Source organism: Triticum aestivum, chromosome 1D, assembly GCF_018294505.1.
Source record: "Triticum aestivum cultivar Chinese Spring chromosome 1D, IWGSC CS RefSeq v2.1, whole genome shotgun sequence".
Classification (NCBI taxonomy): domain Eukaryota; kingdom Viridiplantae; phylum Streptophyta; class Magnoliopsida; order Poales; family Poaceae; genus Triticum; species Triticum aestivum.
In genome coordinates, this window is record NC_057796.1 from 26455295 (window position 1) to 26478222 (window position 22928).

Here is a 22928-nt window from a genome sequence, read left to right on the forward strand (position 1 = left end):
TTCTAGGGTTATAACTTCTAATTAAGGTGTATTTGTAATATAGATACAATGGACAAATTTCTTCTCAAAAGAAAAGCACCATCACATGTGCTTTTCAGCTATGAATCTGGGCAAAACTTAATTGCGCAATCGCCTCAATGATGAAAGTTTGAATGATGATGTTATTTATTATGTGGAGAAAGAAGAAATGAAAAAGGTTACCAATGATCAATTGGTTGATTATTTCATGACTCGGAGGAATAGAACGCACTAAAGGTAATTTTTTAGAGTTTTAGCCATTTAAGTACTTTTATTTGGAGTAGGGCATTTTGGAGACCGAGCTCCATGGAGGCCTTTATTTTGAAAAATTCAAAAGTCATAAATTTCAATTTCAAAAAAATTCTGAAAAAATACAGATGTATGCAAGGATGTAAAGTGTATGTGTAAAAATCTTCAGGATGAAATACCATGAATTGCGAGCTGCAAAAAAAATCATGGACTTTGAAAATGAGCAGTGCATATGCTAAAAAGTCCTATATTTGTCTTTTTTGTGTAGCTCACATTTTATTGTATTTCGACTTGAAAATTTGCACACATGTACATTATATATCTGATGAGTAAATAGGCAGTTTTTCGATTAAATTAATCCATGAATGAGTCATAAGCATGACATGGACAGCATTGATAACACACTGATTCCGATCTAACAGAGCATGTACTACACACATAGTAGAAACATCTACGCATATTGCTAGTACTGCTCCAACAGAAAGAAACAAGAGAGGGATAAACGATGTATACCCTCCAATCGGCCACGCGGCGGCGGTGGCGGTGGCAGCACCCGCGGCATCCTCAGCGGCCTTCTTGTCGGCCTCGGCTTTCTCAGCGGCGGCACGGTCGGCGTCGGTCGACATGGTGATGACGAAGGTGATGCGGACGTAGATGAACAGAAGCGAGCAGTCGCGTAGTCGCTACCCAAAAACCTAATCGCCCCTCTCCCGTACAGGATCCGGAGAGGCGGGGTTTCGGAGGCCTACTCTCCCATCTGAGAGTATCTTAATTGATCTATAGCTGTGCCTTTAGACTTTCGAATCAGCACACTAGAATCATATGGTGTTTGAGATGGTTTGCAGTCCGAATATCCAAAGCGACTCAACACCTTCTCGACATAATGGGATTGCAGAAGTGTAATCCCACCCTCATCATCTCTCAATAGCTTGATGTTCAAGATAACATCAGCCACTCCAAGGTCCTTCATCTCAAAGTTCTGAGATAGGAAAGTCTTAACCTCCTCGATCTACTTGAGATTAGTCCCAAATATCAGTATGTCATCAACATACAAACACAGTATAACTCCTTCGCCCCCACCATAGCGATAGTATACACATTTGTCGGCCTCATTAACAACAAAGCCAACAGATGTCAACGTTTCATTAAACTTGTCATGCCATTGCTTAGGCGCTTGTCTCAATCCATACAAAGATTTCACCACCTAGCACACCTTTCCTTCCTGACCATCTATCACAAAGCCATCAGGCTGTTGCATATAGATTTCCTCCTTTAGCTCTCCGTTCAGGAAAGCCGTCTTAACATCCATCTGATGAATGAGAAGACCATGCGAGGCCGCCAACAAGAGTAATACTCGAATGGTGGCCAGTCTGGCCACAGGTGAATAAGTGTCGAAGAAATCTTCTTCTTCTTTCTGGGCGTAGCCCTTGGCCACAAGCCTAGCCTTCTACTTTTCTATCGTACCGTCGGGCCTAAGCTTCTTCTTGAACACCCACTTGCATCCCAATGGTTTGCAACCATAAGGACGTTCAGTAAGCTCCCAAGTCCCATTAGCCATGATGGAATCCATCTCGCTACGGACCGCATCCTTCCAGTAGTCAGCTTCTGGAGATGCATACGCTTCTGAAATAGAAGTGGGATTATTCTCCACGAGGTATATGACGAAATCATCACCAAAGGTCTTTACAGTCCTTTGTCTCTTGCCCCTACCAAGGGTTTCCTCATTATCCTCCTCAGGATTTTCATCATGTGTTTGTTTATAATATTCCATCGGAATAGCAGGTTGAGGAGTCTCCTCAGATTCCTGTCTAGAAGTGCTTTGTACATCTCTCATGGGGAAAATGTCCTCAAAGAATGTAGCATCCTTAGACTCCATAATTGTACCGACCTTCATGTCAGGTACCTCAGATTTCACTACTAGGAACCTATAGCCAACACTATTCATAGCGTAGCCCAAATTAACACAGTCCACAGTCTTTGGTCCAAGCTTACGCTCTTTGGGGATCGGCACATTAACTTTCGCCAAGCAGCCCTAAGTACGTAAGTACGAGAGTGTTGTCCTTCTCTTGGTCCACTTCTCATAAGGAGTGATGTCGTTATCCTTTGTCGGAACTTTATTCAGGACATGACATGATGTCATTATAGCCTCCCCCACCATGCCTTGGATAAACCCGATGTATCTCACATGGCGTTAACCAAATCAGTTAGAGTACGGTTTTTCCGCTCGGCAACCCCGTTTGACTGGGGTGAGTAGGGAGGCGTCCTCTCGTGAATAATGCCGTGTTCCGCACAAAAGGCATCAAACTCTTTCGAGAAGTACTCTCCACCACGATCTGACCGGACTCGTTTAATTTTCTATTCAAGTTGATTCTCAACTTCTGCCTTATAGATTTTGAAATAGTGTAGAGCCTCATCTTTAGTGTTTAACAGATACACATAGCAATATCTAGTGGAATCATCTATCAAAGTCATGAAGTATTTCTTTCCACCTTTAGTCAACACACCATTCATCTCACAAAGATCAGAATGTATGAGTTCCAGTGGCGCCAAGTGTCTCTCCTCTGCTGCCTTGTGAGGCTTGCGAGGTTGCTTAGATTGCACACAGTATTGACACTTAGAACCTTTGGCTAAAGTGAAACTCGGGATTAAATTTGATTTTGCTAGCCGCGTCATAACGTCGAAACTAATGTGACAAAGACGTGAATGCCAGACTTCAGATTCATTAACACTCAAATGAATATTGTTCACGACTTTATTACATAGATCTGCAAGAGAAAGGCGGAACATGCCTCCGCATTCATAACCCTTTCCAACAAATAGTCCATATTTCATAACAACTAATTTATTAGACTCGAATACCAACTTAAACCCTTCTCTACATAGAAGGGAGCCACTAACGAGGTTCTTCTTGATGGCGGGGACATGCTGCACGTTCTTCAGCTGCACGATCCTTCCCGAAGTAAACTTCACATCGACCGTGCCAACACCAAGAACAAAAGCACTCGCGCCATTCCCCATCAGTACGGACCCGTGACCTGTGGCCTGGTAAGAAGAAAACAATGAAATGTCAGCACACACATGAACACCTGCACCTGTGTCGACCCACCAATCGGTGGACGGCCAAACTGAAAATACAGCAAATAAATTGCCGTACCCAGATGCACCACTCTCATTGTTGCTCACAATCATATTGACAGACTTGGAGTCCTGCCCTGGCTTCTTGTACTTGTTTGGGCACTTGTTGGCCCAATGTTCAACCGAACCACAAGTAAAGTAGCCCTCATCCTTCTTGTTCTTCTTGAAGGTCTTCTTACCCTTCTTCTTAAAGTCGGCACTCTGTTGGACACCGTTCTTTCCCTTGGGCTTGTGGGAATTGGACTTCTTCTGATGCACCATATTGGCCACAGAAGTTCCTTCGACCCCTTTTCCGTGCGAGTCCTTTGCCCTTGAATTCTGCTCAACACTCACATGGCCAATGACATCCTCCACAGAGAATTCACGCCTCTGATGTTTCAGAGTGGTGGCAAAGTTCCTCCAGGAATTGGGGAGCTTAGCGATTATGCAGCCCGCGACAAACTTGCCCGGTAACTCGCACTTAAGAAGCTCAAGCTCCTTAACAATGCATATTATCTCATGAGCCTGCTCCAACACAGGACGGTTTTCAACCATCTTGTAATCGTGGAGCTGCTCTATAATATACATCTCGCTCCCTGCATCGGCCGCCCCGAACTTAGATTCGAGCGCCTCCCACAAGTCTTTGGCAGACCGCATATGCAAATATGCGTCAACCAGCTTATCTCCAATCACGCTCAGAACTGCCCCGAGGAACACGACAGTGGCCTCCTTGAACGCCTTCTCCTGTTCAGGAGTGATCGTTCGTGTGGGAGTCACACCGGCGACCCAGAACACGTTCATGGCCGTGAGCCATAAGGTGGTTTTAGTCTGCCAACGCTTAAAGTACGTCCCCGTAAACAGGGGCGGTTTCAGTGCAGCAGTAAAACCAGAATTCAAAAAACTCCTACACATATTAGGTTTTTGGATTGATGAGTAAATAGGCAGTTTTTCGATTAAATTAATCCATGAATGAATCATAAGCATGACATGGACAGCATTGATAACACACTGATTACGATCTAACAGAGCATGTACTACGCACATAGTAGAAACATCTACGCATATTGCTAGTACTGCTACAAAAGAAAGAAACACGAGAGGGATAAACGATGTATACCCTCCAATCGGCCACGCGGCGGCGGTGGCAGCAGCCGCGGCACGGTCGACATGGTGATGCAGACGTAGATGAACAGAAGCGAGCAGTCGCGTAGTCGCTACCCAAAAACCTAATCGCGGCTAGGGTTGGCAGCGCCCCACATATATATGTGGGGCCGCGCGTGGAGAGACGTGGGCTGAACCCACGTCCAAGTCGGTAGCCCATGATCCGACGTCCAAGTCGGGCTGTCCCGCAACCCGCGGCGCATCGTGACGAGGCGAGCGGAGGAGGAGGAGTGCGCGAGGGCTTCTTTTCTTCTCAAGCTCCAATAGCATGAGGGAGAGAATCCCTTATAAACCACTCCAACTCTCCTTCCACTTCCGGGGTGGGACTAAACTTTCCACCACCTTGTCATGCCACCTACATGGGCCCTTAGAGATTAAATCTGAAATTGTCATATGGGCTCTAGGCCCATCTCATATTTCAACAATATCTAAGTATATGTGTATTTATTTTCAGAATTTTTTGAAACTGAAAATTTGAATTTTGAAGTTTTTAAATAAAGGCCTCTATGGAGCTCGGTCTCCATGCATTAGGCATTTTCGTTTTATTTGGGCATTTTATTATGTTCTACTAGTAAGTTTAATTCTATTTGTATCTTGTATGTTACCGAACCTTGTTGTCCGACAATGTATGTTGCAATTTGGACATGCAAGACATACTTTTCAAGTAATTCTGTCCCCTGTTTTATCATTATTGTAAGCATTTTCATGGCTACATTTTGTGTTTACAAACCACCTTCAATTATGTTCAGTAATACGTGCTAGAAGTAATGAAATACACCTTTAGCCAATACATCGTTGCTTAAATTTTTTATGCCTTTTTAAAGTGGTCCATGCGGGTAATATTTGCTCCAGCTCAGCCCCTGTTCTTAGATCGGCAGCACGCCATGTTGTGACTTCTTATTCTCTAGGGCGATGGTCTTGCATGTCTGTGGCTTTGATGACTTTCTGCCCGTGATCAACAAGGATAGATGGGTATGAGCTTCCTCTCAAAGAGGGAGATGGAATAGCTGTGAGATGCCTGGTTGATGGATACGTTCACTTTGTTGGAATAAGAATAGAGCCGTGGCCACAGAGTTTTAGATCAGGCATATGTCCATTTATCCTGCCAGAGCAAAGTAGAGCTACTTTCTTTGAGAGCACAGGTAGCCTGAGATTTATACGTACTTTTGTAGAAGCTTCATCATCCATGGAATCCCTCCACCAAAGTTTGCTTGTTCTTAACACGTTCCTTCTTGTTCACACAATGCTAAAGAAAGACCGTGTCAGACTGACTGACGACACACCCCTACAGGTATAACGATGGAGGAACATTTTTATCTGCCAGTTGTCCAAGCACCTGTACCTACTCGCGTATCCTTCACACATCGAGCGGCTGAATACACTTTGTGTGTTGGGGATCGATGCTGCGTGGCATAGCCAAGCCAACTAGTCTATATATACGAGTGCATACACGAGTGCAACTACCAACTGTACACTGATCGATATCAGGTGAGATGGAGGAGATACGCATCAGCTCGCCGCAGCCGCGCTCCTGCCCCGTGCCGTGCTGTCTGGAGCTGTTCATGGCCGCAAGCTTTGGCGATCACGAGCGGCTACAGCAACTCCTGAGCCCGGGCATGGCGCTGGCGAGCGCGGAGGCCGGCGACTCCGCAGCACTAGTAGGTACCACCGAGGAGAACTCCTTACTCCATGTGGTAGCGACCGACGGGGACGGCCATGGCTACCTGAAGAGCGCAAAGGTAATCCATGGCAAGGCCCATCGGCTGCTGCTCGCGCGCAACAGGCACGGCGACACGCCGCTGCACTGCGCCGCCCGGGCCGGGAACAGGCACATGATTTCTTGCCTGATCGAGCTCGCCGCCGGCGACGGGATGGCCAGGGCCATGGTGGGGGTGCAAAACGAGGATGGGAGGACGGCGTTGCATGAAGTGATCGGCTCCGACGACATGCAGATGGTCCAGGCTTTGATGGCGCACGACAAGGAGCTGGCCCGAGTGGATGCGTCCGATGGGACATCGCCTCTGTTCCTTGCCATCTCGCTGGGTCATCACCGGATTGCTCGCTGGCTTCACGAGTTTGACAAAGAGTTATCCTATTCTGGCAACCACGGACAAAATGCCTTACATGCCGCTGTTCTTCACGACAAAAGTAAGTATTACTACAATACTACTCCCTCCGCTTTCTGAATACATGTATTATTCTACCATCTTGATACAACCATTTTTCACTTTGCATATTCTCCTCTTTCTCTCTTTCCAGTGCTAGTTATTGTTTCATCCATTCTGAGATATAAGATGCATTTTCCTTTTTATAGCCTCCAAGACATGATTTTGACTCATAGTATGTCTAAAAATAGAAAATAGACACATGACATAAACATATTTTGCAGACAAATACAACAATAATTTTTTATATGTCCAAACAATATATCGTTTTGCCAATATTAATGGCCAACAAATTAAAACGTTGACCATATCCATAAAGACCCCTATGATCTTGGTCCAACTGCAAGTGGGTTGTTGCACATTTTACAAATTGTTTGTGACTATATATTTAGAAATGTACAATCTATATATAGTTGCATTTGAGAACCAAAATTGCACACAACCTTTTTTGTTTAACTTTACACATGATATTCCGCAACTTGATTGACTGAGAGATAAGAATTTCTCACTCTTGCCGATTGCGCGAGTGTGAAAATGAGTTATCTCCAACTCTGGCACCCACATAAAAAATGGGTCACATGATGTTCTCTTCACAACAATAGTAAGCAATCCTAGTTACTACCGCCTTTGCTTCAAAATACATTTAATTAATAATTATATTATCTCAAAATAACTTTGCGCCATTTTTCTCTCAAAAAAGAAAGTTTAGCGCGATTTTCCCCTTTGCATAGACTTTTCTCTTTAGTTATTTCCAATGCTATTTATTAGACATCCACTAGAGTAACCCATATGCCATGGTAAAAAGTGGTATGCCACCTTTTCTACATTCGTCTTGGATGGTATGCAATCTCACATCACATCATGCCTTTTGGAATGGAAGGACAGTAATATTTTAGAGTGTATGTGGCTCTCGACTCACATCTCTTGTGAAATCTTGGTCGTTGATGTGAACCTTAAGATCATGACGGAACAGTGATTGAGTAGTTGCACATTTCTGAAATCGAGTGTAACTCTCGGTTTAGAAACGTGGAACTGGCTAGTTTTATCCGAATCCCTAAATTTCATTCGACTTTTTTGTGGAACTTTAGACCTGGTGTTGTTCAACCATGTTGAGAGCCACTAGGAAATATCAAATCTTTTACTTTTTTGTGAGTACTCGTAACTACAGTTACTAGGTATATCATCATTGTCGTCGTCATCGTCATCTCCATCATCGTTATTATACTATAAAACTAGCAAGACCTTGTTTATATATTTATAAAGGTAAATATAAGTAATTATCAGAAAAAGGAAAATAAAATATTTGACCATAAATCATTGCAAGTTTACTATCCTATTGTAAAAGTAGTAGTTTATTGTTTTCACAATTTGAAGGAAAAAAGTTCTATATCATCTCAAATTATGATATATTGCCCTGTCTGCACATATTTGATGGTATTTTATTGTAATAACTTATGCATTTTTAATTATGAACTATTTAAATATGGATAAGAAGATAATATGTCAGCATGATTCTTATATTCTTTATGAAACTGCGATGTATGAAAATGAAGTTACAAAATAGTTTAACTTTTCTGCAAAATATTTTTTAATTAATCATATGTATTCTTTTCCTATATCATGTCTAAATACTGTAATAGTTCTAATAAGAGCTAGCCTTCACACTAGTTATTATAAACCAGTCCAAGTGAATTGCATGAAAAAATAAATGTAAAAAGGTCTACAATTTTCAGCATGGTCTGTGTATATGTTCCAGTGTGCTTACTTAATTCATTACCAATAGGTTTGCATTTATATTTCTATTTTTTATTATATCATAAAACTTTTCAGTAAGAATATTGAAAAGGTAAATTTTGTGCTCCCTCCGTCCCATAATATAAGAACGTTTAATTCCAAATGTATTGGAACCATGGTCGGCCTCTCAATGGTTTTCCAAAGTAGGTTTGCAAAGAATTTACCTTTACATAAAGGCAAAAGAAAATATGGGATCTGTTTTATTTTCACAGACATTGATGATTAATGAATGAGTATGGCACAAAAATACTACAAGAGAAGCCTAATTTTGTTCTTTGTTATTTATTCTCATGTCTGTTTTTCCACAATGAAAATCATATGTTATGGTAATCTTGATGTGAGTTGTGTTGTTTTATGCATAGTTGGTGTATTTACTCGTTGTCATATGGCCCATAGGTTTATAATATTTGTGAAATACACACATATGTGCACGTAAAAAGGAGTATACCCAAAATATGGTACATATTACCTTTTTTGCATGGTAATACGTGTCTCATTTATATCATAAGGATCATAGTACAAACCACGTACACACTAACCTGACAAAACTGTAAAGACAACAGAAATCTAGTCTTTGCACAAAGGAACACCAGCCAAGAAGTAAAAATACAATCAAGACCGAATAATCCGGTGAGCTTGACACCAATGCTTGTCACCTGCCTTTGGCACCACCACAGCAGCCACCGAAGGAAACAATGACGGATCACCTTCACACCCGAGCTCGAAGCGGCTCCATCGCTGATATGCAGCTTTGCAGACCCCCAAGGTGGCTCGCCAAAGGCGAAACCATTGCCATTGAATGAATCAGACCGGGGCAACACACCGGACACGCTATCGAACTCCAGATCTGGCACCCTTACCTAAAAGAGTATACAAAGTATCGAAAACGTACAAAACACAAGAGGGAGTAACTACGCCATGTAGTAGGAAACATTTGTCCTGTATAATTTGTGCTGAATATTAGCGCACTCTTAGAAATTAATAGTACATGATATGGTCACACACCAGCAGCTATTTATGTTGCCTTCGCAGGTTTAAAAGTGCAAATATTATATTCCTTATTCCATAATTTAGTGTAGCCCTTTATTGATGTAAAAGCTAAGCTACGACATTGGAACAAGGTTAGAGGGCCTAAACATATGTAAACTCCCTTTATTAATTATAGGAGATCACATGTCACCCTAAAAAGAATGTGCATATCCTCAAATTCCAGTATTGGCGCTTCCAAAACGTTACAATCCCCGGGATGCAACTTTGTACTTACATCATTTAGATGATATAAATTTAAATTTTCAAGAGTTGATGAAAGAGTATACTATATGATGAAAGAAGTTCTTTTCTGCAAAACCATAAAAGTATAATTATATTATATGTAGCCTTCGCAGAAATAAAAGAGCAAAAGATAATTATATTAAGAAAAATAAATACCTAGGACACATAAAAGAATTGCATTTTTTTACAAATTTTTAAAATAATTTTGGGTGTGATTTCTTCCAAAACATACTTCATCACCTCTTACTTCTAGCACTTCTTAACGTGAAATAACGGTGACTGCAGGGATGGCGAAGGAGTTGCTACGTGTGTGGACCAAGGAAAACAAAGAAAAAATAACGAGGCTAGTCGAACAACGGGACCATTGTGGTAGTATGCCAGTGCATATGGCTGCATCAGCGGAAGATCCTACTCTGGAGTTTTTCCTTTTTGCTTTTGTCGACAGGAGCCTCGAAATCAAATCCTTCAGCTTCTACTATGATGTTGCACCATCCAAGTTGTTATACAAGTTTTATGCTTGGAAGAAACACCCAATATACCTACTGGCCGATGCGCATCCATCTTCGGCATTTCAGCCGGACAAGAAAGGGTATTTTCCAGTGCATGTGGCTGCCTTGGCAGGCAGCTTGGTGCCTATCATCATCTTGCTCTGGCACTGCTCTCCAGCCTGCGCCAGATTGCGTGATTCCAAGGGGAGGACCTTCCTTCATGTCGCTGTTGATCTTAAGAGGCTTAACGTCGTTAGATTTGTATGCAACAGGTCGTCAGAATTTAAGTCAATCCTGAACATACAGGACAATGATGGTAACACTGCCCTGCACCTAGCTGTCTATGGAGGGGATTGGGATATATTCAAAACTCTCATCTGGAACCGACATGTCGTCTTAAATTTATCAAACAAGAAAGGAGAAACTCCCATGGATATTGCCGAGAAAAATGCTCCTTCAGATTCTGGATTTAATTTCGGAATGGTACGTAATTGCATGACACGTACTTATCATCTTCTTGTTCTTGCTAGCTCCATATGAGGTTCGACAATCTAACCAACCATGGAAAACAATTGAACTTATTTGGATGCAGCATGCACGGCGTAGGATACTTGGTTCTCTAACCTTTGTAAACGCTCAGAATGGCAACAGCAGGCGCGACGAACGTGTCGTCACGGAAGATAAATTTGTGGAGAAGGTCGAGGACCAGAAAATAACAAGCTTCGCAAAGATTGTGGGGATTGGATCTGTGCTCGTGGCCACGGCGACGTTCGCCGCAGCCTTCGTCATGCCTGACAAAGACCAAGCATCGCGTTCGTATGCTTTCAACGGGTTCGTCATATCTAACACCTTGGCATTTATCTGCTCGGCTTTGGCCACATTCAGTCTCATCTATACTGGGGTAGCTGCACTCGACATAAAGAAGCGGATAGAGCTGGTGTCCTTCTCTCTCGCACTGCTCATCGGTGCCGCGAGAAGCTTCTGTGCCGCCTTCGCCTTCGCGTTGTACGTGGAGCTTAACCAAGTGAATCACATGACTGCTATAGTCTCCTGCACCATGACAGCCGTTGCGTTGCTCGATGCCCTTTGGTTCATGAGGGCGATACTGATCGATACAACACTGGTTCTGAAGAGGGCCAAGCTGAAAAGTAACACTGGATGGAGATCAGTGGCCGGGCGATTGCTCAGACTGGGGACTAGATTCTTAGCCAACATTGCCTATCTCTTCTGGCCCTACATCGTAATCTTCAGCCTTTTGGAAAGTACTAGGAATATTATTGGACTACACCATAAGCTGGGCTAAGATTAATTGCACGGCATCCATCAATATATGCATGCAAGATTGTGCGTGCTCGTTATATACTATATCTGATGCATGGTACATCATTACATATGAATACTATATATATTTGTTTCGAATTGCAAAATAATATCAATGTATATTCAACTCTCAGCATCTATTTCCTTTTTACTTTCCTTTTGGCCATAGCGTGTAATCATTTGCTCTAAGTGTTGTATAACAAACATATATTAGTATGAAATAAAAGTACAGTCTTGCTAAGTCTCAATCGACTAAGACTTCGTCAAGTCTCAGTCGATTCTATATCCGTGAGATCCTGCATTAAGATCCGTGCAAAAATTTCTTTTCAGTTTTTTTCGTTTTCTCTCTTGCATGTTATGTCATTTGACTAAGACTTAGTTAAATCTCTATTGACTGAGACCTAGCCACACCCATAAAAGTAAGTCAAGGGGGTCATGGATGTACTACGTTTGCACCTTGACTATGTTATATATGACCATGTCATGGTTTTAGATTCCGGATGCAAAAAGAAATCTTGTGGGGCACCAAGATTCCCGGTTACTGCGTTAACGGGAAAATACCAGGCGGTCGGTTACCAAATGATTTTTTAAATGAATTTTCAATCTGAATACAATTCTTTTAAAATTCAATTTGATGAATTTTCGTTGTTTTTAACTTTCCAGATAAAAGAATTACCACAAATCTAGGGCTCAATGCCCTTCACATATGTAAGGATGCCCCTCCACACTACAAAACTGACCGTCCAAGACCTAATGCCACTTGTTTGTAGTGTTGAGCGACGGCTTGTAGAACTACACTTACCAAACAGTTCACCCAAAAGCTCAATCTGATGGGGAAAGGTGGGCTATGCATATATATACTTCAACACTTCCCCTCACGTGTGGCTCCATCAGGCCTAAACGTGGAACGAAAATGGGCTGAAATTTTTTATTTTTAAATTGTGTCCGTCGGGTCTTGAATTCAAGACATCTTGGCTGTGATATCATGTAGAACTGCATGCACTAGCCAGTTCACCCAGAAGCTCAAGCTCATGGGGAAAAGTGGGCTATGCATTTATACTTCAACACGGCTCACCTCCACTCTACCCATGATGTCCTATGGGGCAAAGCTTTCCCTGCTTAATTCGATCATAACCTCCCTCACAAATTTTGCACTCTACATACTAAAGTTTCTGTCAAAGATACTGGAACTTCTGGATAAAAGATACTGGAACTTCTGGATAAGATCCACAGGAAATGCCTTTGGACCAAAAAGTCTCACTAGTAGAAAAGGGGGCTTTTGTCCCGGTTTTTGAACCGGGACTAAAGGGTCGTTACTAATGCCTCCCCCCTTTAGTCCCGGTTCTTACACGAACCGGGACTAAAGGCCGTCCACGTGGACGCAGCCTGGAGCTCCACCTTTAGTCCCGGTTGGTGTTACCAACCGGGACTAAAGGAAATTTTATGATATTTTTTTTTGAAATTTTTTTATTTTTTTTTATCTTCAAATTTCTGAATTATTTTAACCTCTAATCTCTAATCACCACCCCTCATCACGGCTCAATTTATCCTCTAATCTCTAATCACCCCTCATCATTCCAAATCATCTAACTTCTCGGACGGTCACCCATCCTCTCACTACTCCAGCCTGAGCACGCTTAACTTCCGGGTTCTATTCTCCCTTGTTTCCAAGTCTGGACTTGTTGTTTTCCTGACAATAGTAAGATGTCAATTCTATTAACCCTCAGGAATTTAGCTTGAGCATGAAGTGACACATTTCACTGTTTGAGTTTGAAACTATTGTTTTAAAAAACAATAATTATTTAGTAACACTAATATTTCTGGAATAATTAGTTTGACCATTGTTTGACCACAGTTCGACCAGATTTGACCAAAATTCAAAAAAACTGAAATAATTATTTAGTAACACTAATATTCTAGAATAATTAGTTTGACCATTGTTTGACCACAGTTTGACCACAATTTGAATTTTTTTGAATTTTGTTGCCTCTCCAGATCTTAAAAGCCCCGTATCTTTTTTTCTGTTAGGTTTTTGAGGATTTTGAAAATGTTTAACGGGGTTCCCCCGTTAAATTCGGATGTAACTTTTCAAGTAGATGATTTTTCATATAAAAAACTTTTTCATCCGAGTTCGTATGCAAAAGTTATGCCCATTTTAAGAAATTCCAGAGAGATTTTGCAAATAAAGTCAAAATTCATATTTGTTAATTTTCCCAACAACTAGACCACATATCACATGAGAAACTTATTTTATTTTATTTTTTTGACATTTCCATCATTTCTTTTGTTTTTTCTAAAACTGAAAAGGCGGTCCGCAGGGGGGGGGGTGGGATAGAGTTTGATGGGCCCTTTAATAGCAAAAAGAATTTTCATAAAGAATGTTTTTGTTACACATTTTAATAGCAAAAAGCATTATCATAAAGATTTTTTTATTAGAAACTAAAATAACAAAATTTGTTTTTGAATAGAATCATAAAACACAGTAATATTAAATAGCAGGAAAAAGAATCACAGAAATTTCAAAGAATTCAAATTTGAAAACTAATGGCACTAACAGAAAGTTTATAATTTTTGTGACCTAAAAGCAAAAAGAATTAAAAAATAAAATTTAATAAAATAAATAAAAATAGCAACAGTAAGTATTTTGTTGTAAGTAGAAACAAAACAAAATAAATAAAGCAACAAAGAAAAAAAATTGCCATCTACTGGGCCACCACGGCCTGAATACGACTAGAAACCCAACCATGGGCCAGGATTCAGGCCCGCAGGTGGCCCAGTAGGCCCACAGGCACACAGTGTACGGTTAGGCCCGAAAGCCTGCAATTGAGAGGAGCTCGAGAGGGTGGGCGCAGCAGCGCTTATAAACCACTCTCGAGCTCTCTCAACTAGCGAGGTGGGACTAAACTTTTGACGCGGGGCAGCACAAGGCCTTTGGTCCCGGTTGGTGCCACCAACTGGGACTAAAGGGGGGCATTGGTCCCGGTTCGTGGCACCAACTGGGACCAAAGGCCTTTAGTCCCAGTTGGTGAGGACTAACCTTTAGTCCCGGTTGGCACCACCAACCGGTACTAATGGGCATCGCACCCTTTAGTCCCGGTTCGTGGCACCAACCGGGACTAAAGGGCCCAGGTGAACCGGGACTAATGCCTTAGCCGCACGAACCGGGACCAATGCTCACATTAGTCCCGGTTCGTGACTGAACCGGGACTAATGTGAATATTGCCCTGTGACGAAAGCCCTGTTTTGTACTAGTGTCTGATCGAGGGGACACATGTAACTCCCTTGCTGCTTGGGAAATGGTTTGCTGCCCTAAGGACAGTGGTGGCCTTGGAATCATTGACTTGAAGACACAAAGTGGTGCTCTGCTGATCAAATACTTGCATAAATTCTACAACAAACTTGATCTCCCATGGGTGGAATTTATCTGGTCCTCCTACTATAACACCAAAATTCCACACGCCTCGGATCTGTGCGGGTCTTTCTGGTGGAGGGACGTACTCAAACTCATCCTAAACTATCGTGGCATCTTAAAAATCACTGTTCATCAAGGGGACAATGTTTTAATGTGTAAAGACCCTTGGACTGGTACCATCTTGGCGGACTCGCACCCAAGGGAATTCTCCTTTGCCAAAAATGAATGCATCTCAGTCAGAGCTTTCTTGGGCAGCATGTAACTGGATGAGGCCTTTCACCTTGGGAATGTATCCGGTGCACCCGCACTTGTGGTGCTATCGGTGCACCGGATGCCATAAAATATTTAAAAAAATATGAAAAAATTCTAGCATGTTAACACAACATCAATATATGATGTCACAAACTTTTGTACAAAAATTTGAAATATTTTTTGAGATACAAAAATGACAAATTTGACATCAGTGTGATAATGGGCCGAATCTAAAGCCCAAGTTATTTTATATACTATTCAGTGTTGAATTTGTCATTTTTGTTTTACATGTAATGTTTCGAATTTTGACTTCAAATTTTGCGACAACCTACATTGATGTTGTGTGAGTGTGCTAATTTTTTTTCAGAAATTTTTGAACATTTTAAAATCACAATGTGAGATCGGTGCACCGGTAGCACCACAAGCTCCGGCGCACCAGATATTTTCCCCTTTCACCTTCGCTTTCCATGCAGGCGCATGTGGAGGTAGGTCAGCTACAGACGATCACCACGAGCATTGGAGGTACTGAGAAAACTGAAGGAAATTATATATGGGAATATGTGTGGGGATCTAATGAATACACTGCCAGAAAATACTGCAGATTCAACTTTCGAGAGGTCAAAGTACACAAGAGTTACTATTTGCTATGGAAATCAAAAGTGACAATGAAAGTCGAGGTTTTTTGTTGGCTCCTTCTTTATGATCGTCTTAACAATAGAAACATGCTCAAAAGATGTCTCTATATATAACATTGGAGCGAGTATTCAAATTCACATGGAATTGAGATATAGGAAGCTAATCCAAATGAGTTTTGGTCGCACCATTCCTTTGATCCAAATGACATTAATAGGAGATGAATATAAGTTTTAAAGTTATAAATATAACCTCAAAAAATATAAAGAGTAGATTAAGCTTATTTCATCTTCATATGCATGCTTGTCAATGTTGCATCCCATAACTAAGTTAGATGCACTGCTAGCATTATCGGTACGGTATGCCCGATCTTGGCCACCCATTGCAATATAAGATGGCTTGGAGAGCAAAGGACTGGGATCATCAATGGACCGGGATCATAGATCAAACTATCTATTTTCAAACAGTATGGTGTTTTTATGATCAATATGAACCATATTCGTTTAACATATGCTGACGAATAACTAGCTCAACAGTAACCTTCTTGAGGCTAGTGCCAACAACAAACTAAGTGTGTGCATGGACGGAGGCCATCCAAGGGCCTCGCTTGCACACAGAAAAGCGTACAAACCATGATGCATCAATGAATCCTGGGCTGCTTCACGAGGATGACAGGAACAACCCAGGGTTCAAATGCGTGTCTGCCATTCAACTACCACAATCGGCCCTCGTTGACATGCCATGCCCACGACGAATGAGGACACAACACATGCGATGAACTGTGCAGCACTCACTGCCAAGGCCACGCAGAGCCAAGGTTTTTGAAATTGTTTGGCCACCGGGCCCACGTACCAACCAGCTACTCCTTCCATTTCTAAATATAGTAAGTCCTTTGAGCGAAAAATGCCAATGACGGCCGAGCCACAGATAGGCTGGTATCTGGGCCGTCCTACCACCATGGGGATGCGTGCAGTCAGAGTATATATCCTGTATTCGATTTATTTTTGGGCTGTATTGAGTTAGGTAGGTCCCGCGCACATGCAAAGGCATCTAGGCTTCACACACGCCTCTGACATGTATGCACAGCACGCGCAGCGCCGTACGTCCTGGTGCATGCATGGCCTCGAGCATGTGTGTCCAGCGGAGACCACCAGTTCATTAAGCGCGGACGTGGAGCATTGGTGACCAGCGAACAGGTAAGTTTGTTCATCATTAGCCATCATCCATTACTCTTAATCATGTTAATGCGATCACTCATGCAGAACTAACAAAACGAGTCAGGTGTAGACTCTATGTGTGCCAAAACCGTTACGACTAATATGTGAATGGATTTTATCTGTTTGACAGCCTAAAAAACCGCACAAATTAGGTACAGCCTCGCTAACAAAGCATGTGATGATGGAGCTAATAGTTTCAAAATCACACGTTTAGTGTTGACTTAACACACCACTGCAGCATTAGCGATGTCACTTTACGCGGGCGCACAGTGAATTTGTGCAGATTCCTTGTCATCCAACTGTCCGGCGTCAAAGAAGCGTCATCATCTCTACGAGAAAAGTTTTTGGGAGCAGTGCTTCCATCACTTGTCACCTCGTACTACCACCACATGCATTCCTCGAGCACGCAGGAGACCAGGCGGTGTGGTGCGCGAGCAAACTAGATGAGAAACACACAGCACAATGTGTTAACTGATTTTTTCCGCTCCAAGCGTCAAAAAATCAGGTAAAAAATCGTTTACTTTTCAGGTGATTAGCAACTCGTTGGCGAAGAACATACGACCATGGCCCAGTTAACCAAAGCCATGGCATGCGCTAATAGTTCTCGTAGGAGCTCATCACCCATCACGCGCCCCGGCTGTAGCCATTGAATGCCTGTACCATTGGACAGGGGCGGTGCATGGTGCAATGGAGCACCCTAGAGAAGCTAAGACATTGAGTGGTCATTTCAATAGACCTCAGCCTACGTCTCTCTGTTTACAGCGGAGCAATCTGCAATCGCGTAGCACAATTAGTGGGGAAAAGAATCAATTTGCCAGCATGCAACAGTAACTAATTTTTTTCATCCCCGGGTGCATCCAGCTCGGTTGGTACAACACATTCAGGTCAAGGATATAACTACTAAAGTCTAAAGCTCAACAGAAACAAGATGCAGGCATGTGTAGTTAACAGCAGCCACAACAACATTTGAATTCAGTTTCTGCCTACCAAAGCTAAGTAGTGGCATGATATCAATGCCACAGTTTCGAACTAGCAGTTATGTAAACTAAAAGTAACAGCCCCAAGATTTAACATGCATTTTACATAACAGCCCTATGATTTAACAAAGTACAACAAACAACAATTCAGGGAAGGGCATAAAAGACAGTTCTGGTGTCCAACAACACCACGGTTGATACACCCTTCTCTCCATAAGCACGCACAGACAATTGTAGCGATGTTTTCCTGTTGGGGTTCATCTCCCTCTCCTCAGGAGCATTGCCGATCCTAATCCTGAACAATTGGGTCAGCAATGTACCCAAAAAAATAAACAAACAGTTACAAAAGTAATAGTCACATAGAGAAACAAAAATAGATGCAGGTGAAGTTTGAAGATGATTCAAACAATCCGTTACAGAAATCATTAGACTACTGGGTCATCTCCCTTCTCGACATATTGGTCTCATTGACAATTCCATCGCATTCTTCCTGTTAACATTTGCCTTACCTAACTAAGAGACACCAATGCATAAAAGCTCACACTCATGGCGGTGTCATAAACACTTCCATAGATTAAACATGACATGAAATCATTTACACTCATGGCGGTGTCAACTGCTCGCAGAAATGTGAATTTTAACAGGCTGGCATGCAAGAACGAAATGATCACCCCAATGCCTCACAAATTACCTATTCATATTCAACAGGAGTGTATGATCTAGAAATATACATCATTTACAAAGAATCTTCAAACTTGATGACATGAATGATAATTCATCATCAGACCATTGAGAATCTGGTAGATCACATATAAAAAAACTTAAGCTAACCAAGAAATGTGGGTGTATTCAAAATCTAACCAAGAACAAGGCCGGCACATACTATGTTCAGAATTAATGGTTTTTTGGATGAGGAAATTTTAATCTGAAACACCTTCTGGTCCAGCCACTTGTAGCTCCGCAACCAGCGTATCTGACAAGGGATGTGGCCTCGCCGCCACGACACACTTGACCATCAACGTTGCTCAAGTCTGTGACTCCTGGGAAAGTGGTCAACGAAACAAACTGAAATCCATGGAACAGAAGATTTTTGCAATCAGTGGTAGGAATTCAAACTCTACCCCACTTAAGAAATAATTATTAACCTTGGATTAGCACATCAAGAACAGAACATCAAATCCATTATTAAGTTCCAGCAGGATTAAGCATCAATTATCCAAGTTAGAGGAATCCTCAAGACATCACAGAAATTAAGTCAATCTGGCACATAAGCATGGGTACGAATAAAAAACAACATATATATTGTCTATAAAAACATCACGGCAAATTTGGATCTGCGCAGCAACAGGATGAGGAGAGATCTATCCAGTCCAGACGAAGGGGATTACAAACAAACAAAAGAAAATCGCATATGTACAGAAGGAATAGAAGGAAGGGGATTACAAGAAAACAAAGGAGAGCAGTCTATTTTGGATTTAACAGCAGAAGTGATATGCATCTCGATCGAGCCATACAGCTAGATCACCCGTCTCAAAAGGATAGATGGAACAAAATAAAAATCACCAAAAAAAGTGCAAATCTGGAACAGATGATCAACAGCTAGGAGAAAAGCACAAGTAATTGACGTGTGATCCAGCCTCACCGACCAAAAAAATGAAGAAAATGAATTTTCCCGGCCACATTCGTGGACGAGGGCCTTGCCCTGGGCAGATCCGGTGTTCTGCAAACTTGAGTTGAGTCGCCGCTGGAGTGGAAGATGACGCGGGATCCGGGTGATTTGGTCGCCGGAGTGGAGGAGGACGAGTGCTCCGGAGAGCCTGAACCTGTACAAATCAAGCTCCCTTGGTCAACGTTATTCAAATTTGGCACGGGGATTAGGCACACACGATGACCTAAGAAAAAAAAAGAAGGCACGGAATACACATACCCGGCGCAGTCGCCGCCGTTGGTGGACATCTCGCCGGATAGCACCCCGCCGCCGTCGCCCGGGGGGAAAGAGAAGAGGGCAGAGAGGACTGGGGCTTCTCCACGGGGTAAAGTTTTGGGATAGGGGACGACGAGATTCTCCTTCCTGTGCTGTGGCGGGGGGCAGTCGCGGTCAATGGGCCGCACAGAATACGCCTACACACTCCCTAGGCGTATCGCGGGCTGTATTTCTCTGCATAGGCCTGCCACCCACTGACGAGATGCACATCCCAAGGCCCAAATGGACGCCCACGATAACGGCCTACCTGTGGCTCGGCCTCTGAAAATCCGCACTTGAGAGACTTTAATAGCAAGATACGCAGTGAAGCTGGCACTAGCATTAAGATTGCAATAGGGGATTTACGTTAACGAACATACTAACTGGACTTAACTGACCCATCGAGCGTAATGCAATTACTAGTACACCACGTTACGTCCTTCCAACTATCGATGATGATACCAAATTAAGATATGAACCACCACTAGTGCTACTACGGAACAAAATATCACTGACTACAACTCAAAATCACAAACTAGTAATCACCTGCTAGTTACAACTAATTTGCTGATGGGATTCGTACATACCAACTCTTACTCTATCTGATCATTCCATCGATAGATTATGTAGCTCACAATGGCAGCAACAAATTGAATGTGAATTGTAATGGCGAATTCACTTTGCTTGCTTACTGTTGAGCAGCAGCTCTTGTTAAGTTGAGAGGGTCGGCGATCATCTGGCACCTGGTAGGCCTTTACATTGATCTATGATAACATTGCGCTAGGAAGTAGCAGCTGGGGACACTAACATTTACGGAATTACAAATGCATCCATGGGGAGGAGTGGCAGGAGTTGGAATTTATATGGCGTGAGGGAGGGAGCAGAGAGGAACATGAACTCACATCGAGTTGCTTCCACAACGACGGGCGCGGTTGAGAGGCAGTGCGCTAATGAAGGCGTAGATGTCTTCCTCGATCTCCTCTGCGAAGAGTGTCACAATGAACCGCGAACTGGAATGCCCATCAGCACAGATGAATCACTGCTCCTGCTCGGATGCGTGCGGTGATGCACTAATTAATGACTGTCACAGCTGCATGAGATGGCATAGCAAGGCGGCGGTGGAGGTGAGGTCACACCTTCAACGGCCGTAGAGTAACCGCCTCGGTTACCACAAGGGACTCATTGTCCGCTGGGTTACCGGCCCCCGGTGCCACTGTCACCTCACCGAGGCCGAGTTATAGCCTCTTGCTGAGCTCATCAAGCTGCTGTGAGGAGGAGACCATGGCCTCGTGATACGTCTCCAACATATCTATAATTTATGAAGTATTCATGCTATGTTTACAACAATTTATGGTTTTGGTGTATGATTTGAATGAAACTAATCCGGACTGACGTTCTTTTCAGCAGAACTATCATGGTGTTATTTTTGTGCAGAAATAGAAGTTCTTGGATTGGGCTGAAAATTTACGGTGACTTTTATGGACCGAAAGAGAACCCCGAAGTTTCGAGGAAGGATTAGAAGACCCACGAGGGAGTGACAAGCTCACCCCACGCGCCCTGCGGGGTAGGGAGTATCCTCTGAGCTTGTGGGTCCCACGTAATACCGACTGGCGTGAAACCAACGCTGAAAATTCTTATAAATAGGGAAACCCACAGAAAGAAACATAGAAGTTCCATATCGCTGCCGCAAGCCTCTGTACCTAAGCTATATCATCTGGAGGTCTTTTTCGGCACCCTACCGGAGGGGGAAATCATCATCGGAGGCCATCTTCGTCATCCCGGCGGTCTCACTGACGAGGAGGGAGTAGTTCACCCTTGGAGCTGAGGGTATGTACCAGTAGATATGTTTTTGATCTCTCTATCTCGTGATCTTGATTTGGCATGATCTTGATGTACCATGGGCTTTGTTAATACAGTCGAATCATATGGTGTTCTTCCCTCTCTATCTTGTTGTCATGAATTGAGTCTTGCTCTTTGAGGTTTCGTTATGTTGGATTGAATATTGGATTTGAGGTCACTTGATGTATGTCTTGCATGTGGATACCCGTGGTGACAATGGGGTATTCTATTGATTCACTTGATATATGTTTTGGTAATCAATTTGTGGATTGTCGTGGTGACATTGGAATAATCTAGGCAAAGAGGTTGATACACGTTTTTGTCCTATGTTCTCCGATAGAAACCTTGGAGTGATTCTTTGTTGTACGTGAGGGATTGTTATATGATTCAATTATGTTAGCACTGTTGAGAGATTGCACTAGTGCAAGAATGAACCCTAGGCTCTATTTCTAAACATTGCAATACCGTTTGTGCTCACTTTTGTTACTTTCTACTGTGCTGTTTTTATTATTCAGACTACAAAATCTATATCTACTATCCACACTACACTTGTATCACCATCTCTTCGCCGAAATAGTGCACCTATACAATTTACTATTGTATTGCGTGTGTTGGGGACACAAGAGATTCTTTGTATTTGATTGCAGGGTTGTTTGAGAGAGGCCATCTTCATCCTACCCTTGGACGCAAAAAACGCGCGCGACGCTCTAATGCATGCATGTTCGAGCACATGACGGAACACACACGGTACGGATTAATATACCTTAGGTCATCCACTTCAGGGAAAATTGCTATTGTCCTACAAAACTCTGCGCTTGGAGGCCCAATAAAGTCTACAAGAATAAGGTTGTGTAGTAGACATCAAGCTATTTTTTGGGCCGTTGCTGGGGAGGTGAGTGCTTGAAGGTATATCTTTACATCTTGCCATTGAATCTTTTAGTTTCTTGTTTATCACTAGTTTGGTTTATGAAAGAAAACTACAAAAAAATGGAATTGAGGTTGCCTCGAATGCTTTACCTTAATGATGTCTTTTTTGAAAATGATGGATCCGAAA

The 22928-nt window shown here is 42.6% G+C and overlaps 2 protein-coding genes across 12 annotated transcripts; one reads left to right on the plus strand and one right to left on the minus strand.

The window, feature by feature from the left end:
- Positions 1-6011: 6011 nt before the first annotated feature.
- LOC123180056 (protein ACCELERATED CELL DEATH 6) lies at positions 6012-11708 on the plus strand. Its single transcript, XM_044592016.1, has 3 exons — positions 6012-6690; positions 10059-10744; positions 10854-11708. Exons 1-3 carry the CDS (start codon positions 6036-6038, stop codon positions 11562-11564), a joined length of 2052 nt encoding a protein of 683 aa, XP_044447951.1. The 5' UTR covers positions 6012-6035; the 3' UTR covers positions 11565-11708.
- Positions 11709-18034: 6326 nt separating this feature from the next.
- Positions 18035-20195, minus strand: LOC123180057 (uncharacterized). Of its 11 annotated transcripts, none has more exons than XR_006490692.1 (4): positions 20000-20195; positions 19719-19895; positions 18956-19112; positions 18035-18367 (listed from the first exon to the last, which is right to left on the minus strand). XR_006490692.1 is itself a non-coding variant. In XM_044592017.1 (4 exons), exons 1-4 carry the CDS (start codon positions 20026-20028, stop codon positions 18220-18222), a joined length of 489 nt encoding a protein of 162 aa, XP_044447952.1. In that variant the 5' UTR covers positions 20029-20195; the 3' UTR covers positions 18035-18219. The 11 variants fall into 11 exon arrangements, 1 of the variants encoding a protein (XP_044447952.1); XR_006490691.1 differs by having other exon boundaries at positions 19007-19137; XR_006490690.1 differs by having other exon boundaries at positions 19007-19112; positions 19715-19895.
- Positions 20196-22928: the final 2733 nt, after the last annotated feature.

Excerpts from the sequence above, each read along its gene's own strand:
- LOC123180056 (XM_044592016.1), top strand. The coding sequence starts at position 6,036 with ATGGAGGAGATACGCATCAGCTCGCCGCAGCCGCGCTCCTGCCCCGTG. Across the intron at positions 6,691-10,058 it reads CGCTGTTCTTCACGACAAAA|GGATGGCGAAGGAGTTGCTA; the intron begins GTAAGTATTACT and ends CGGTGACTGCAG. Across the intron at positions 10,745-10,853 it reads CTGGATTTAATTTCGGAATG|CATGCACGGCGTAGGATACT; the intron begins GTACGTAATTGC and ends ATTTGGATGCAG.
- LOC123180057 (XM_044592017.1), bottom strand. The coding sequence starts at position 20,028 with ATGTCCACCAACGGCGGCGACTGCGCCGG. Across the intron at positions 19,896-19,999 it reads AACGGCGGCGACTGCGCCGG|GTTCAGGCTCTCCGGAGCAC; the intron begins GTATGTGTATTC and ends TGATTTGTACAG. Across the intron at positions 19,138-19,714 it reads TTTCTTCATTTTTTTGGTCG|TTTGTTTCGTTGACCACTTT; the intron begins GTGAGGCTGGAT and ends CATGGATTTCAG.